Source organism: Phaenicophaeus curvirostris, chromosome 17, assembly GCF_032191515.1.
Source record: "Phaenicophaeus curvirostris isolate KB17595 chromosome 17, BPBGC_Pcur_1.0, whole genome shotgun sequence".
Taxonomy (NCBI): Eukaryota; Metazoa; Chordata; class Aves; order Cuculiformes; family Cuculidae; genus Phaenicophaeus; species Phaenicophaeus curvirostris.
In genome coordinates, this window is record NC_091408.1 from 7437665 (window position 1) to 7453032 (window position 15368).

General features: G+C 57.8%; 3 protein-coding genes and 1 long non-coding RNA gene across 6 annotated transcripts in view; 1 reads left to right on the forward strand and 3 right to left on the reverse strand.

Annotated features, from left to right (window-relative positions):
* The window catches only part of TPCN1 (two pore segment channel 1), a 46812-nt gene extending 45163 nt beyond the window's left edge, over positions 1 to 1649 (reverse strand). For both annotated transcript variants that reach the window (XM_069871280.1, XM_069871278.1), the window contains exon 1: positions 1179 to 1649. In XM_069871280.1, coding sequence (XP_069727381.1) covers positions 1179 to 1290 — 112 coding nt within the window. In that variant the 5' untranslated portion in view covers positions 1291 to 1649. The remainder of the gene's footprint in view (positions 1 to 1178) is intronic.
* Positions 1650 to 3201: 1552 nt separating this feature from the next.
* LOC138728184 (uncharacterized) lies at positions 3202 to 5601 on the reverse strand. Its single transcript, XR_011338682.1, has 3 exons — positions 5239 to 5601; positions 4778 to 5067; positions 3202 to 3830 (listed from the first exon to the last, which is right to left on the reverse strand). It is a non-coding gene; the product is annotated as an uncharacterized lncRNA (long non-coding RNA).
* Positions 5602 to 6075: 474 nt separating this feature from the next.
* Positions 6076 to 8494, reverse strand: RITA1 (RBPJ interacting and tubulin associated 1). 2 transcript variants are annotated; one of them, XM_069871290.1, is made up of 3 exons: positions 8443 to 8494; positions 7187 to 8352; positions 6076 to 6485 (listed from the first exon to the last, which is right to left on the reverse strand). In XM_069871290.1, exons 1-2 carry the CDS (start codon positions 8484 to 8486, stop codon positions 7233 to 7235), a joined length of 1164 nt encoding a protein of 387 aa, XP_069727391.1. In that variant the 5' UTR covers positions 8487 to 8494; the 3' UTR covers positions 6076 to 6485; positions 7187 to 7232. The 2 variants fall into 2 exon arrangements, 1 of the variants encoding a protein (XP_069727391.1); XR_011338680.1 differs by having other exon boundaries at positions 6080 to 6485; positions 6890 to 8352.
* A 48-nt stretch (positions 8495 to 8542) lies between these two features.
* DDX54 (DEAD-box helicase 54) lies at positions 8543 to 15321 on the forward strand. The gene is made up of 20 exons (XM_069871277.1): positions 8543 to 8617; positions 9220 to 9352; positions 9444 to 9514; positions 9597 to 9782; positions 9872 to 9921; positions 10031 to 10072; positions 10958 to 11053; positions 11201 to 11322; positions 11494 to 11555; positions 11706 to 11837; positions 12138 to 12348; positions 12734 to 12868; positions 13213 to 13434; positions 13535 to 13608; positions 13720 to 13935; positions 14100 to 14245; positions 14325 to 14438; positions 14511 to 14615; positions 14824 to 14927; positions 15021 to 15321. The coding sequence occupies exons 1-20, from the start codon at positions 8570 to 8572 to the stop codon at positions 15242 to 15244; spliced, it is 2493 nt and encodes an 830-aa protein (XP_069727378.1). The 5' UTR covers positions 8543 to 8569; the 3' UTR covers positions 15245 to 15321.
* The last annotated feature ends 47 nt before the right edge of the window (positions 15322 to 15368 follow it).

Below are 15368 nucleotides of genomic sequence, written 5' to 3' on the forward strand. Positions count from 1 at the left end.
GCTAAACTTTAAAAGACAAACAGATGCAACAGAACAGATGTGACAAAGCAACGATGCAGCAGAGCTGAGAGAAAATCAACTGGGCAATTTAGTCTGGGATGTGTTGCAGGGGTGGGAGAGGAGGACAAGGAGGAACCTTGATTGCAGAAACTACCTGCTGGGCCAGGAAGTCACAGAAGAAGAAAATTAAGGGAAGCCATAGATTGCAAGAGAGAAATCAAATTGGGGCAGCATGGGGTAGAGGAATAATGTAGACGAAAGGGATGCCAGGCCAGAAAATGATTTATCTGTAACAAACACTAAGTTTGGGGCAGCAAGGGCCTGAACAGGATCACACTGCCTCTGTGTACACCTGCAATGTCAGCTGGAAGGCAGAGAGATGCATTGAACAAAACTGCCCAAGTACATTGAGTGAGGAATAACGTAACACAAAACCCCACTGACCATGCTCAAACACATCTACTGTTCCCACCCCACCTACTGCGGGTCAATGACTTTAACGAAGATGTACCAAGGAGAAAGCACGGCTTCTAAATGATGGCAGCTTTTGTTTTCCCCTCTCTCAGTGCTCACAGGCTCGCTCTGTCCCACTTAGCTGGGGTTGAGAGGAGAATGAATATAAAGTACACCAGGTTCTTCAATAAGAATACAATAAAGATATTAAAAGGATTTATCAAAGTGTATTACTTACTGCAAAAATCAGAATGTAAACTAGAAATAGGCAAAACAAAACACCACTTGCAAAGGACAAGATGCTTTGTGGTGCCAGGACAACACTGCATGAGATAATTGCAGCTGCTGCACCCGACAGCTTGGGCCAGCAGTACGGCACGGCAGACACTGCCAAGGAAAAGAGACACTCGGGCCAAGGTGCAGAGGAGAGTAGGGCTTAAGGACAACGAGGTCACAGATTATAACATGGGAACTACACAAAATGTGTGTTGGAAACAGCATTGGCAGGACCCATTCATCCAGTGTCTGTCACATGGGTGCTGTGAGTAAACAAGGAACATGATAAGCAACTTCCTGATCTGATTTTCTCAGGCAGACACCAAGACACCGAATGCCTGCTCTGAGAGTTTTGGATCCTGGCAAGCACAACAAAGAGCGGTGACTGCAAAGGGAAAAACAAGTGAGGCCATTGCAGCGGGCAGGAAACAACGACAACGCAATCTTACTTTCATTAGGCAGCTCCTCCCGATCCAGGTCATCTAGAGGGGCTGAGGTGCTGCTTCCACCATCATCCAGGGTGAGGATGAGGGGAACATCATCATCCATGCTCACAGCCATGCCGTCCCTGTAGAGGCTTTGACTCCAAGAACTTTAAATAACGCCTCTTTCAGTTCCACTTGTAGAATGCTTCTGTCAAAAACTCTCCTCAGAAAGTCTTCCATCAGGGGTGCCTTCTAGAGATATGAGTATAAAGGAGTGTGCACCCATCTCCAGAGACCACAGTTCAGAAAAAGAGCTAGGTATTTACTTTCAAAAGCAGTGCAGGGCGCTAGATTCAATGGCAGCGCTTATGCCCAAGCCAAATTCAAACAGTCAGGTCTGGGCTGCCTCTTCCAGTCAGCGCTCGGCTTGCAGGACAGCGGGGAAGCAAAGGAAAGTGCTTCTTGAGCAACTCCTGACCTCTCCGAACAAGAAGCAGCAGGCAGGCGCAAGGCATCCAGAGCCAGCATGATGCTAAGTGTCACCAGCACACATGGCTCTGTCCCCTCTCACGCCAAGACGCCTCGATTTCAGGTGGGGAGGGGAAAGAGGGAGACGGAGAGGCCGGTTTGGGTCTGCACACATGAAGTCCCCGCAGGGTTTTGCACTGGGTGATGTCACTGCCACCGAGCCATGGATTTCTTTGAAGGGTGGTGGAAAAGGAAAACCAGGCGGGCTCTGGGCAGCGGTACAGGACGCTCTGCAACCGGTTTCCCTCTCCGCAGGCCGGTGGCGGATTCTCAGCGGGCAACACGGCCGAGCCCGGGCTGCTCCTGCGGCCTAGAGGGAGAGAGGGACCGCGACACGGGGCTGTCACTGCTCTGCGCGGGCCCCGCCGCCCCCGGCCCGCACTCCCCGGCCTCACCACCCCCTTCCCGAGCCCAGCACACCCCCTCGAGCCCCCTCGACTCCCTCCGCCCCGCCTAGGCCCGCGGTGCCCTCGGTGCCCCCGCACCGGCTCCCGCGGCGACTGCGACTCCGCTCCCCGGCGCGCGCGGCCCCGCCCCGCCTCGCCTCATGGGCCAATCCCCGCGCGCGGCCCCGCCCTCCGCCCGAGGAGCCGGATTATTCCCGCCCCCTCCCGCTCTCCCCGTTTCTCATTGGGCAGCGGCGCTGCCCATCAAGGGAAGCGAGGATGCTGATTGGTCGAGGGTTGGACAGGCTCGGGAAGGAAGGGGCGGGGCTTGAGGGGGCAGAGCGCGCTGCCATTGGCTGCGCTGAGGCCCCGCCCCCGGCGCAGTCTCCTAGCAACGAGGACGCGGGCGGACCCGGCCCCGCGGGCCCCTGCGGTGAAACACAGCGCAGGCGGGACCCCAGAGAGATGTATGAATTCCCAACCTGGAAGGGAGCAGCCCGGTCTATAATTAATAAATCTGTTCCACCGGGCCAGGCCGAGCGTTTCTCTCCCAGGCAACCCAGAATCAGGTTCCCAGGCCGCTCCCTCTGAGCCCAACCCGGCCTGACAGGTCGGTTTCACCACCGCCACGACTCCTGTCAGCATCAAAAACTGGTGGGTAAGGCCTCTGTCCAGCTGGAGCATCCCCCTTGCTGCCAGAGCAGAGGCGTCCAGCCTTAAATTACTGACATCTTTGCAAACAAGATTTTCTGCTGCCCACCTGACGCCCTCCGCTCCTCACTGGTATTTCTTTCTTTGGGTCATCCTCCAGGACTGGATTTACAAGGAGCACCATGTGATAAGAGGTCTCAAAAACAGCTTGCAAGAGCTGGACAAAACACTTCAAGATCTGCAGACCAAGCGGGAAGGAGAAATGGAAGCTGTGGGCTTCCTGGAACAAGCACGCTGAGCTACAGCAGGACACTGGGCACACAAGGACACAACTCATACATTTGTATTGGAGCACTGAGAATCATCACTGGCTCTCAGAGAGGTGCTGCAGGAGGAGATTAAACCTGTCGTAGAGCAGTCAGGTCAGGCTGCTACCTGCTTCAGGCAACTGCATGCCTCCTGCTAGCAGGTACACTGTTTTTGAGAGTGTACCTGCTCCATCACAAAGCTCCACTAATTTCAGTGGAAAGCAGCCCTATAGCAACACAACCGCAACACCAAGCAATCAGCTTACTCACAGGACTGCCTGTTCTACCCAGCCACTGACTCAGCTCCGAAACCTCCTCTGCAAAGCTCTGTGCCTATTTGGAGAGGTGGCAGCACTAGCCAGAACGCAGAGTAGCAGCTACTGCAGATTGGGCAAGGCATTTGTTGAGAATCAAAGGAGCTGGGATGGGCTAAGCAGGGCAAAAATTAACACTGCCAAACATAAAACCATCTTTTATATTTGTTTGTAGCACCAAGGACTGGGCGCAGCTGATTTTGGAAGCTAAGCAGTTCCCACATTGGCTGGTAGTTTGCTGAGAGACACATGGTGAGGAGTCAGAGTTGAGTCAAAGGTGGAGTGTGATTTATTGCAGTGCTGAGCAGACAGAAAAAAGAGAAACAAGAGCAGCAGAAGGCAGGGGTCCCAGCTGTGATTCAGGCCTCTCGCCTGAGCAGAGCATCAGCGACATCAGATGGGTTGAATCTGGAGCTAGGGAACAACTGGACATTTCCCTTGCCTCACTTTATTCAGACTTGGTGTTTGCTCCACGCACGGGTCAGCCTGCTACAGAAAGAACAGAGCATCTTTTGCTCTCACTTACTGAACTGCCCAGCTCTGGTATAACAAGAGGGCAGAGCAGTAGCAAAGCATCTAATGAAAGCAAGAACCATGGTATGAAATCCAAGCAACCCATTTATATTTTAATTACCATTGTCCTTGTGTAAATAGCAAGGAAGTGCCAGCTCTCACCTCTTGGATGCCCTCAGTGACACCCTGGGCCACTGTGGGACAGGCTGATGCAATGGGCTCTGGTTTTCCCCACCAATTTCTTGGAGCCTGAACACAGCAGTGGGGGTGAAGTGGCCTCCCCTGGCCACACAAGCTACTGTCAACTTGTTTTTCAGATAAAATCCCTCTCCATTTCAAAAGGCTTTATCTTTCAAGCACTTGAGTCTTGTACTTTGTGTCCTGCTTTTGGGTTCAGCAGTTCCCTGCCGCTTAGATTCCAGGCCAGTTACCCCAGTTTGCTGATGACTCAACTCACTGGATCTGACTCATCCACCTGCTGCTAGGGAACAGGGTTCTCTTTCCTGTCATCCTCAACCCTCTTGTCTCCATCTAGTGTCCAAATCACACTTCAGTTTCCCTCCCAGGCCTAACAGCTCCCACGTCACTGTGCCAACATCCAAATTAAGCTGAACAGGCTCTGATTCATGTCAGCACCCCACAAGACCTCCTCCAAGAAGGACCTAACTGTTTTCATGTCCTTATATTTGTTACTCCGGTGAAGAGCGGCGGGACTGCTGCAATCCAGAGTGTAGGGAGCAACCCGAAAGCCTGGTACTAGCCATAAGAATCCTACCTTCTCAGGTTTTTAATAACGTCAAGTTAATCTTACTCCCATGACACTGACCCCAGAACTGCTGGCTCTCCTAACCCTCTTCTTTCTCTGCATGCTCACAAGTGCCGTGAGCAAGGAATAAGTCATCGTCAAATGCAATCAGAACTACCTGTCCCCGGCTTTCTGCAGGCAGACACGTCCTCGCTCTTCCCAGTCTCCCAACAGCTTGCAGTCTTGTTAGCTGGGATGCAGCACCACAATACAATCTGCTTCTCAGCAAAGCCCTCGGCTCAGCCCCATCCAAACCACAGAGCGGTGGCCCAGGAGGTGCAGAGAAGCAGGTGTCTGCCTCAGTCAGGGTCCACAGCAGTGGACAGAGGCTGTATCTGGACCTGGCGCCTCTATTTCCTTTTTGGTCCCTTTGGGAAGGCTCAGTTCAGCAGCCAGAGGCAATTCTACCTGGATTGGGAAAGGGAAAAGGATCCCTCTGTGGGGATATGCAGGGAAAACCTGCTGAAGGCCCTCACGCTTGCAGCAATTGGTGGCTGCTGTCTTGCCAGGCTGAGTGAGAGGCACTTCACGCTGTCTGCACCAAAGTTTGGCTCTAAAGGAGAAACACGCTGTGCTTACCTACTGTCCCCAGACGGAGAGGAAGCGCTGAACACGGCAGGTGAAGAGTGAGTAGAACGTGAAGCAGACAGCAACGACCGGTGCTGCCACCCACATCCAGAAAAGCTGCTTGTTCCAGACACTCTTCACATCCAAGACAAAGAAAAAGGGAGAAGGCAAGAAGGCCAAGAAATAAGCACAAAATCCACCCTCTGTCCTCCATTCTGCCCTCCCATTAAGGCTGCCTGCTCCCCTGGGGCTCAGCTCTCCCTGGTTACAAGCATTAACTGAGACAGCAGTGGCCCACAGCTGCCAGAGCCAGCTGTCACAGAGAACATCACAGCAGTGGCATGACAACACGTCTCACCACTTTAGATTGAGCTCTGTTGCCTTTCAAAAGCAAGAATAACCTTTGTTGCCAGCAGGATTGGACCAGGAGTGTCCCTCCTGGCTGGCCTTCCTAGTTTCAGAGCCCGTCACGTGCTGGAGTAGGTCGAGGCCCAATCCTGCCACTGCTCAAGGTGGCAATCAAATAATTTCAGGGGGCAGGATGATGCCCTTAACCTGATTCCATTTGCCCTTGAGTGAGCCTGATAGAATGTTTCTGTTTGCATGGGAGGGAATTGCCAGACTCCCAGTGATTCCATGACCTCAGTGGCTCCTCACTGCACCCTCCCTTCCCAGGGAAGCAGCGACGCTGGCTGAAAACCCAGCCCATGCCCTTTATCTGCCTCCCTGCCTGTATTCCTCAAGTCCAAATCACTTTCTCCCACCTCAGAAATGGAAATCGAAGAGGAGTTGTTTGGGTCAGACAGTTTTGGGAGACACTATCTGTACCCGGATCCCACAGCATCATCCCACAGAACAAACATGAGGCCCAGATTTGCCTTGGATTGTTTATTTGGCAATGAGTGTGGTGTTGCTGCAATAGCACCTGAGTACAAACCATGGGATAAGGTGGCTACTCACACATCCTCATCACCAGAACCTGCTAAAATTCCTGTGGCAGTTCCTTCTCAGTCATAAACCCCATCCAGCTCAGGGACATCCGACTGCCCGCAGGACACAGGATGATGCCATTCCTCACCTCTCTGCTCATCCTCCCTTCTCTTTCCTTGCCAAAGGAAGCATGGATGAACTGGAGCAAGGTCAGGAGAAAGTCACCAAGATGGTCAGGGCTGGAGCACATGTCCCATGTGGAGAGGCTGAGGGAATGGGGCTAGTTCAGCCTGGAGGTTTCGGAAGGACTTGGAGAAGCTTCCCAGTACCTATGGAGAGGAGGTGACTGTGAAGTTTGAGCCAAGCTTTGTGCTCAGGTGCACAGCAGGATGGGAGAACAGACAGAAACCAAAACATGAAAGGATCTGGCTGGAAGGGAAATTTTTCCCCCTCAAGGACAGCTGAGCAGTGGGTGCCAGAGAGGTGTTGCGGCCTTTGGCCTTGACGGTTTCCACAACTCAACTGGATAAAGCCCAGAGCAACCTTCCCTGAGCCCACAGCTCGCCTGCCTCAAGCAGCAGGTTGGGATGGAGAGCTCTTGCAGCCCTGTCAAGCCAGAGTGATCTCGTAATCATATGTGACAGGCAGGACAAAGAACTCCTCCTCCCTCCCCAGAAATGGTCAGCAGAGTGCTCAGCCCTGTCTGTCCCCATGAGTTCTGCCATGGGTGTACCTGTGCCTTTCTCCTGGATGGGCCCTGGACCTATATTGTAGGTGGATCCATTTCCTGCTGTTCTGACTTCCTGGCTGGACTTCCAGGACAGACAGAACCTGCCTTATTACTGTTTCTCATCTGAAAACCACTGGACAGTCAATGACAGCTGCTGTTGCCACCAAGGCTGTCCCTCTGCAGTGTTCCAGTCACCCTTGGATCCCAGCTCATCCTCGCAAGTGGAGTAGCCCGATCCTTCGTTTGTGGCTGCCGAAGCCCCAGGGTCCTCACAGATTCACTCACCAGGTCAGGCCTCACCTTGCGGAGGTCAAGGCTGTATTTACGTCCCGAGGAACATTTGGCTTCACTTCCAGGGAGGCCTGGTCTTGCAGCCACCCACTGCCTTGGCGTTCATGGCCAGAGGAGGTCTGGACACTATTTGTGACCGACCCCTCGTCAGAGGGGCTGCTGGAGAGCTCTGCTTTCTACACCTTTCTGCCTCAAAGTTGGCTGGAGCACTGCAGAGCCGGCTGGAAGGGGTGTTCAGCCGGCTGAGAGACTGGGAACGTCCTCTGTAAGGAGCACCCCAGCTTTCGCAACCCAAATTGCTCCCTAGATGCTTCCAAACATAGGACTTGTCCTCACAGCCTGCCTCAAAGCCGGCTGTTGCTGGAGACAAGAGGATGGCTCTCAGGGGCCGCTCCTTGGAGCTGGGGGAGCAGCTGGGCTGGTTCTGGGGGGAACAGTTGGGCTGGTTTTGTGGGGAGGGGGCAAGTTGATTTCGGGGATAATGGCTGGGCTGGTTGGACTGGGTTTGGGGGAAGCAGGTGGGCTGGTTGGATTTGGTTTGAGAGGAATGGGTGGGCTGGTATTGGGGGGAGCAACTGAGCTGGTTTTGGGAGCAGCGGGTGAGCTGGGGTTGGGAGAAATGGCTGGGCTGATTCTGGGGGGAGTGAGTGGGCTGGCTGGACTGGGTTTTGGGGGAGCGGGTGGGCTGGTTAGACTGGGTTTGGGAGAAACAGCTGGGATGGTATTTGGGGGAGCAGCTGGTATGGGTTTTGGGGGAGCTGGTGGGCTGGGTTTGGGAGCAGTGGCTGGGCTGGTTGGACTGGGTTTTGGGGGAGCGAGTGAGCTGGTTGGACTGCGTTTGCGGGGAGCGGGTGGACTGGTATTGGGGGGAACAGCTGGTATGGGACTGGGGGGAGCGGGTGGGCTGGTTGGACTGGGTTTGGGGAGAGCGGGTGGACTGGCTGGACTGGGTTTGGGGGGAGCGGGTGGACTGGCTGGACTGGGTTTGGGGGGAGCGGGTGGGCTGGTTGGACTGGGTTTGGGGGCAGCGGGTGGGCTGGTTCTGGGGGGCAGGCGGCGGGCTCCAGAGCAGGCAATGGAGCCTGACCACCTCTCCCCTGCTCAGGTACGGGGCTCCGTCGCGCTTGGCTCCGAAGAGGCTCTCGTCGCAGAAGGACGGGGCGGCCCTCCTCCGCCTGCGCGGGGCAGCGGGGACAGAGGAACGGGTCGGTTACGCGGGAGGGAAGGAAGGGAGCGGGGGGGCGGGTCCCGGTGCCGCCGCTCACCTGCGCCCGGTGCCCGGCCGGGCCCCGGCAGCCGCCGCCCTCATGGCCCCGCGCGGCCCCGCCCCCTTCTAGTTCCCGCCCCCACCGCCGCCTTCCGCTTCCGGTGCCGCTTCCGCTTCCGGCCGTCATGGCGCCGCGCGCCCGCCGCCCGCCCCGAGCCGCGCCGGTACCGGGGGTGAGAGAGGGGGAGCGGGGCCCAGCGCCGTGTCCGGGTGCCCAGTGTCCCCGCTGCCCGGTCCCCAGGGCCCCGGTCCTCGGTAGCAGTGCGCCCGGTGCCCACCACGTGCCCGTGTCCTCGGTACCGCTGTGCACGGTTCCCACATGCCCGTGTCCACAGTACCAGTGTCCCCAGTGCCCGCTGTCCCCACGTGCCCCAGTCCTCGATACCAGTACTCCCAGGGCCCGTGTCCCATGTCCTCGGTACGGCTGCCCGCAGTCCCTGTGCCCCCGGTACCTGGTGTTCTCGGGACCCGTGTGCCCCGTCCCCATGCTCCCCATGGGCCTGTGTCCTCGGTGCTGAGGCCACGTCCCCATGTCTTTGGTTACTGGTGTCACCAGTACCCAGTGCTGGTGTCTCCACTGCACTCAGTGCTGGCATCCTTAGGACCACTCCCCGTGAGCCGCTGGCCACAAAACCAGCATCCCCAGTTCCCATGATCCCCATGTGCTTCTGTCCCCAGGGCCAGCGTCCCTCCCAGGCTGGCTGTGCGGAGTCACAGTTCCCCAGCACTGCTGGGATGCCCGTCGCCATAGCCGTGTCCCCATTGCTGTCCCCAGGTTCGTGCGCCCTCGCTGCCTGCCTTCCCCACCGCAGAGGAGGACGATGGTGCTGATGCTGAGCTGGACACAAGGGCCATGGTGCAGGCCCAGAACCAGAAGAAGAAGAAATCTGGTGGCTTCCAGTCCATGGGTGCGTGTAGGGCAGGGGACAGATGTCCTGAGATGGGGACTGTCTCCTCCTGCTCGTGTCCCCTCACCTGTCCATGTTCCCATCCCCACAGGTCTCAGCTACCCTGTATTCAAGGGCATCATGAAGAAGGGCTACAAGGTTCCCACACCCATACAGAGGAAGGTGAGCGCAGGAGGTAGCTGGACCCCCACCTGGCGTGGTGGCAGTGGGACAGTGACAGTGATGGTGGGGTGGTGTCTTGCAGACCATCCCAGCCATCCTGCGTGGCCGGGATGTGGTGGCGATGGCGCGGACGGGCAGCGGGAAGACAGCCTGCTTCCTCATCCCCATGTTTGAGCGGCTGAAAGCACCCAACCAGGCTGGAGCACGTGCTCTCATCCTCTCACCCACCCGTGAGCTGGCCTTGCAGACCCTGAAGTTCACCAAGGAGGTACAGGGGACAATGAGGGGGACAGTAGGGACAGTGGAGGCAAGGGGCTTGGTTTTAACACCCCTTGATGTGTGTTTCTTACCTCGCAGCTGGGCAAGTTCACAGGCTTGAAGACAGCCCTGATCCTGGGAGGAGACAAGTAAGATGTCCCCATATCCCCACCAGTCTCTCCTTCCTTAAAGCCTCCCCAAGACCTGGCGAAGGGCTGTGCTGCCCAGAGCCAACCCGGCCTTTCCCTGCTCTTGTAGGATGGAGGACCAGTTCGCTGCCCTGCATGAGAATCCTGACATGTGAGTTGGGGACCTGGTGGGGAGTTGGCCTCCCACCATCTCGGGGACATCAGTTACAATCAGTGTTCCTGATGGATGTGTCCTGGTGCTCCCTGGGAGAAGAACCTGGGGGTGTTGGTTGACAGCTGACAGAACATGAGCCAGCAGTGGCCCAGGTGGCCAAGAAGGCCAATGGCATCTTGGCTTGGATCAGAAACGACGTGGCCAGCAGGTCCAGGGAGGTTCTTCTCCCTCTGTACTCGGCACTGGTGAGACCGCATCTCAAATCCTGTGTTCAGTTCTGGGCCCCTCACCACAAGAAGAAGGATGTTGGGGCTCTGGAGCGAGTCCAGAGAAGAGCAACGAAGCTGGTGAAGGGGCTGGAGAACAAGAGGAGCGGCTGAGAGAGCTGGGGGTGTTTAGCCTGGAGAAGAGGAGGCTGAGGGGAGACCTCATTGCTCTCTCCAACTACCTGAAAGGAGGTTGTGGAGAGGAGGGAGCTGGGCTCTTCTCCCAAATGACAAGGGACAGGATGAGAGGGAATGGCCTCAAACTCTGCCAGGGGAGGTTTAGGCTGAGCATTAGGGAAAAAAAAAATCATGGAAAGGGTCATTGGACGCTGGCAGAGGCTGCCCAGGGAGGTGGTTGAGTCACCTTCCCTGGAGGTGTTTAAGGGACAGGTGGATGAGGTGCTGAGGGACATGGTTTAGTGATTGGTAGGAATGGTTGGACTTGATCCGATGGGTCTTTTCCAACCTGGTGATTCTATGATTCCTGTGTTCCCCATGAGGGACAAGGGGTTCTCTGTTGGGTCTTCTTTGGGTTGGATTTAGGACCTGCACATGGGATGGCGTGGGGGATGCCGTTGTCCCTGACCCAGTCCCAACACCAGCTCTGTCCCTGCAGAATCATCGCCACCCCCGGGCGCCTGGTGCACGTGGCAGTGGAGATGAAGCTGAAGCTGCACACCGTGGAATATGTGGTGTTTGACGAGGCTGACAGGTCAGCAGGGCTCGGAGTCCCCGGCGCTCATGACATCTCTGACCATGGGGCGAGCAGCGGCGGGAGGGAGGTGCCCTGGGAAGTGACAGGGCTGGGCACGAAGGGACCAAATTGGTGCTGCCATGTCCCCTGTCCCCTTCCTTACAGGCTTTTTGAGATGGGCTTCGCCGAGCAGCTCCAGGAGATCATTGCCCGGCTCCCGGACTGCCACCAGACCGTCCTCTTCTCGGCCACGCTGCCCAAGCTGCTTGTCGAGTTTGCCCGGGCCGGTGAGGAGTGTGGGGCGGAGGGTGACTGGACCTGGGGGGGACTGGGAATGGGAACACAGCATGTTCCCACAGCAAAACCGAGCTGGGACAGGCTGGGACAGGTGGGTGTCCCCAAGCTGAGGGGCAGGGCTGGTCCCAGGGCACATCTCACACAAGACCCATATCCCACAGGTCTCACCGAACCTATGCTAATCCGACTGGATGTGGAGTCCAAGCTCAGCGAGCAGCTCAAGGTGAGAGGGGCTGGGTGGGGGCTCAAGATGTGCTTTGCACCCTCTGCAAGCCCCCCTGCCGTGGCTCCAAGCTTACCAAGAGGAGACAGGAGAGGTGACAGCATCTGGTGTGGGGCTGTGGACGGGCTGAGCTCTGCCTTCTCTTTGCAGCTGGCGTTCTTCCACGTGCGAGGGGACGACAAACCGGCCGTGCTTCTCCATCTGCTCCGGAGCGTGGTGAAGCCCCAGGACCAGACGGTTGTCTTTGTGGCCACCAAGCACCACACAGAGTATCTCAAGGAGGCAAGCAGCATTTAGGGGTGCTCAGCATGTACCACCGTTAAAGCGCAGGCTGTGCCTTGAACCCCTTTCCAGACCCTCATGGGTTCTGCATCTGTGGACGTCTCCCTCTGCCTCTCTTTTGATGAGTTGAAGGGAAAATCCCAGCTTGTGTGATCGTGGAGGTGCCACAGCCACCTACCCTTCAGAGAGAGAAGGGGAGCACCGTGGGGTCTCAGGGCCCTGGGAGCTGGGTGGGGGCCTTTCCTCGTAGCTGAGGGTGCACATCCAGGCGGGATCTGATCTCTCGTCTCCCCTCCCCAGCTGCTGACAGCCCAGGGCATCCGCTGCACACACATCTACAGCTCGCTGGACCAGACCGCCCGCAAGATCAACATCGCCAAGTTCTCTCAGGGCAAGTGCCCGGTGCTGCTGGTCACTGATGTGGCCGCCCGCGGGCTCGACATCCCCATGCTGGACAACGTCATCAACTACAGCTTCCCTGCCAAGGGCAAGCTGTTCCTGCATCGTGTTGGTGAGTGCCAGCGCACCACGTGAGGGTCCCTCAGGGTGGTAGGGAGGGTGTGAGTGGGCTGTCCTTTGTGCCCTGTTTTCCCATTCCCCTGGCCTGCTGGGCTAGCACTGATGCCGCTGACTTGGCGGTGATGTCTTTGGGGCAAGAGGACAGTGTGTGGAGGAGACAGGCCAGGAGTAGGAGTGTTCTTGAGCTCCCAGGTGGAGTACGAGGGCTCTTCAGGCTCCCCCTTGCTGCCTTCCCCAGCGACCCACAGCCCCTTCCCGGCCCTGCCCACCTGGTGAACGTCACATGTGTGGGCTCCCCGGGACACCCATGGTTCCCTGCCTGGGTGGGTGCAGGCTTGGCTCACGCTGGTTTCTCACTCTCCTCCTCCTTGTACCAGGTCGTGTGGCCCGCGCTGGCCGCAGCGGCACTGCCTACTCCCTGGTGGCTCCCGATGAGATGCCCTACGTCTTTGATCTCCACCTCTTCCTGGGGCGCCCACTCGTCCTCGCTGGTGCCCAGGAGATGCCTGCTGGTAAGGCAGACCTGGGTGCAGGCATCAGGGTGGCTGCACGTCCAAGCTGGGACTCTAGACATGTGGCTGCTGGGATTTTATCCTTGACCAGTGCTGGAGGTCATGGTCTTGTGGTTAGCGTTTGTGCAGAGGGATGATAAGCTCTCGTTACAAGGATGCAGCTGGAGAAAGTGGGAGCTGGGGGCTCCAACACTCCCTGTGTAGCAGGGATGCTGGTTTAACACCACCAAGCTCTTTATGGCTTTGTTAGCTCTGCTTTCTTTAATCCTGGGTTGCTGCTTTGTCCGCTGCAACAATCCCAGAGTGGATTCCAGTGAGGTGACACGGTGTCCCCTGGGCTGCAGATGCTGGTGGGGTCCTGGGCCGTGTCCCGCAGAGCCTGGTGGATGACGAGGAGTGCCTGCTCCTGACGGACCACGAGGGCTCGCTGGAGCTGCGGAGCCTGCGCCGTGTCGCCGACAACGCCCACAAGCAGTACCTGCGATCCCGGCCAGGGCCCTCGGCCGAGTCCATCAAGAGGGCAAAGGACCTGGACGTGTCCCAGCTGGGCATCCACCCGCTCTTCAGTGAGTGCCTGAGGAACGCCCGGGGAGGGGACCCTGTTCCCCTGCCAAGGAGATGATCTGTGCCCTGATGTGTGCCCCAATCTGTGTCCCCATTCCCCAGGTGCTCGCTTTGAAGACACGGAATTGGAGAGGCTGAAGTTCGTGGACAGCATTAAAAGCTACAAGTCGAAGGCGGTGAGCTGAGACCCATCCTTGGACACAAGATGCCTAGTTGGGGTGGGGAGGGAATGTCCGTGCAGCCAGCCCTGCAGCTCACTGGGGCTCCTGTTTCTGCCTCGGGAACAGACAATCTTCGAGATCAATGCCACGTCCCGGACACTGGCCAGCAGCGTGATGCGCTCAAAGCGGCGTCATGACCACGCCCTCATCGAGAAGTACCAGCGTGGGCAGCAGGAGAAGCGAGCAGCGGTGCTCAAAGGGCAAGGGCTGTGCCCAGCACCCTCTGGGCCTAAGGAAGGAGGAGGAGAAGGAGAAGGAGAGGGAGGAGAGGAAAATCTCCAGGTAATGGGGCAGGGTGGAATGTGCTGCAGCTGCCGGAGCTGCTGTGAGACCCTTGGCCTGGTGTGGGCAGGACCGGGGCCCCCAGGCTGTGCCAGGGCTCAGAGGCCAGTGCAGCAACTGGTGGGGGACACAGCTCCTCCGTCCCATCCACCGCCCCCTTCCAGGATGTGTTCTCCAACGTGGTGGGCCAGAAGCGAAAACGGGGCAAAGCGGGAGAAGATGGTGCCAGGAAAAAGGCCCGGCAGCCAACACAGCGGGATGAGGACTTCTACATCCCATACCGGCCCAAGGACTTCGAGAGCGAGAGAGGGTGAGTCCTGGCGGGGTGTCCTGCCATCATCCTGCCTCTCCGCAGCGCGGGGACTGCTCTCATTACCCTCCCTTGGCAGGCTGAGCGTGGGTGGCGAAGGCAGCGCCTTCGAGCAGCAAGCGGCTGGAGCCGTCCTGGATCTCATGGGTGACGAAAACCATAACCTCAACAAGAACAAGCAGCTGCTGAAGTGGTGAGTGGGGTCTGTCCATGGGCTGGGGGAGGAAAATCAGCTGGGATCCCACCGCCCTCCCCTCTCTCACAGGGACCGCAAGAAGAAGCGCTTTGTGGGTCAGACAGGCCAGGAGGACAAGAAGAAGGTGCGGACAGAGAGCGGGCGCTACATCAGCAGCTCCTACAAGAACAACATGTATCCTGCCCATGTGCGCTGCTGCCTGGCTGTGCTGTGGTGAGGGTTGGAGGCCAAGGGCAGCAGGCCTTCAGCCACCAACAGCCACGCAGCATCGTGTCCTGCTCCTGGGGATCTACACCCTGCCCGGGCAGTGGCTGGGGAGGGACGCTGCTCAGAGTCCCTGCTGGGGAGTCGCTGTACGTTTCCTTAACCCACCCCGGCCCAGCTATGAAAAATGGAAACAGAAATACAAGGTTGATGAGCGGGACGCGGATGAGGAAGGCGAACGAAGTGGGGAGCAGTTCAGAGGGAAGCACAGGCGTGGGCACGGTGAGTACCTGGAGCAAGCGATGGGGACCTGCTTCATCCGCCCGACCCCTCCCTTTGATCACGGAGCTGAGCTTGGCTACGTCCTTCCCGCAGGGCCTGCGCAGCCCCCGGCCCGGGGCAAGGTGCGCTCAGAGCTGAAGAACAAGCAGCAGATCCTGAAGCAGCGCAAGAAGGCGGCCAAGCAGCGCTTCCTGCAGAGCGGGGGGCTGAAGCGCCTCAAGGCCCGGAACCGGCAGCGGGTGCAGGAGCTGCGGCAGATGGCCTTCGGGCGCCGAGTGGGAGCTGTCAAGAAGGGCAAGCTACGGAAGAGGGTGTAGCAAAAGGGACTGTGCCCCAGCGGCTTCCCCCACGCCTGGGTGCTGGGAAGGGGACATTAAATACTCGAGTGGTTTTACATCCTGACTCCTCTGTCCTTGCCTTGAGCATCGTGCCAGCAGCAGT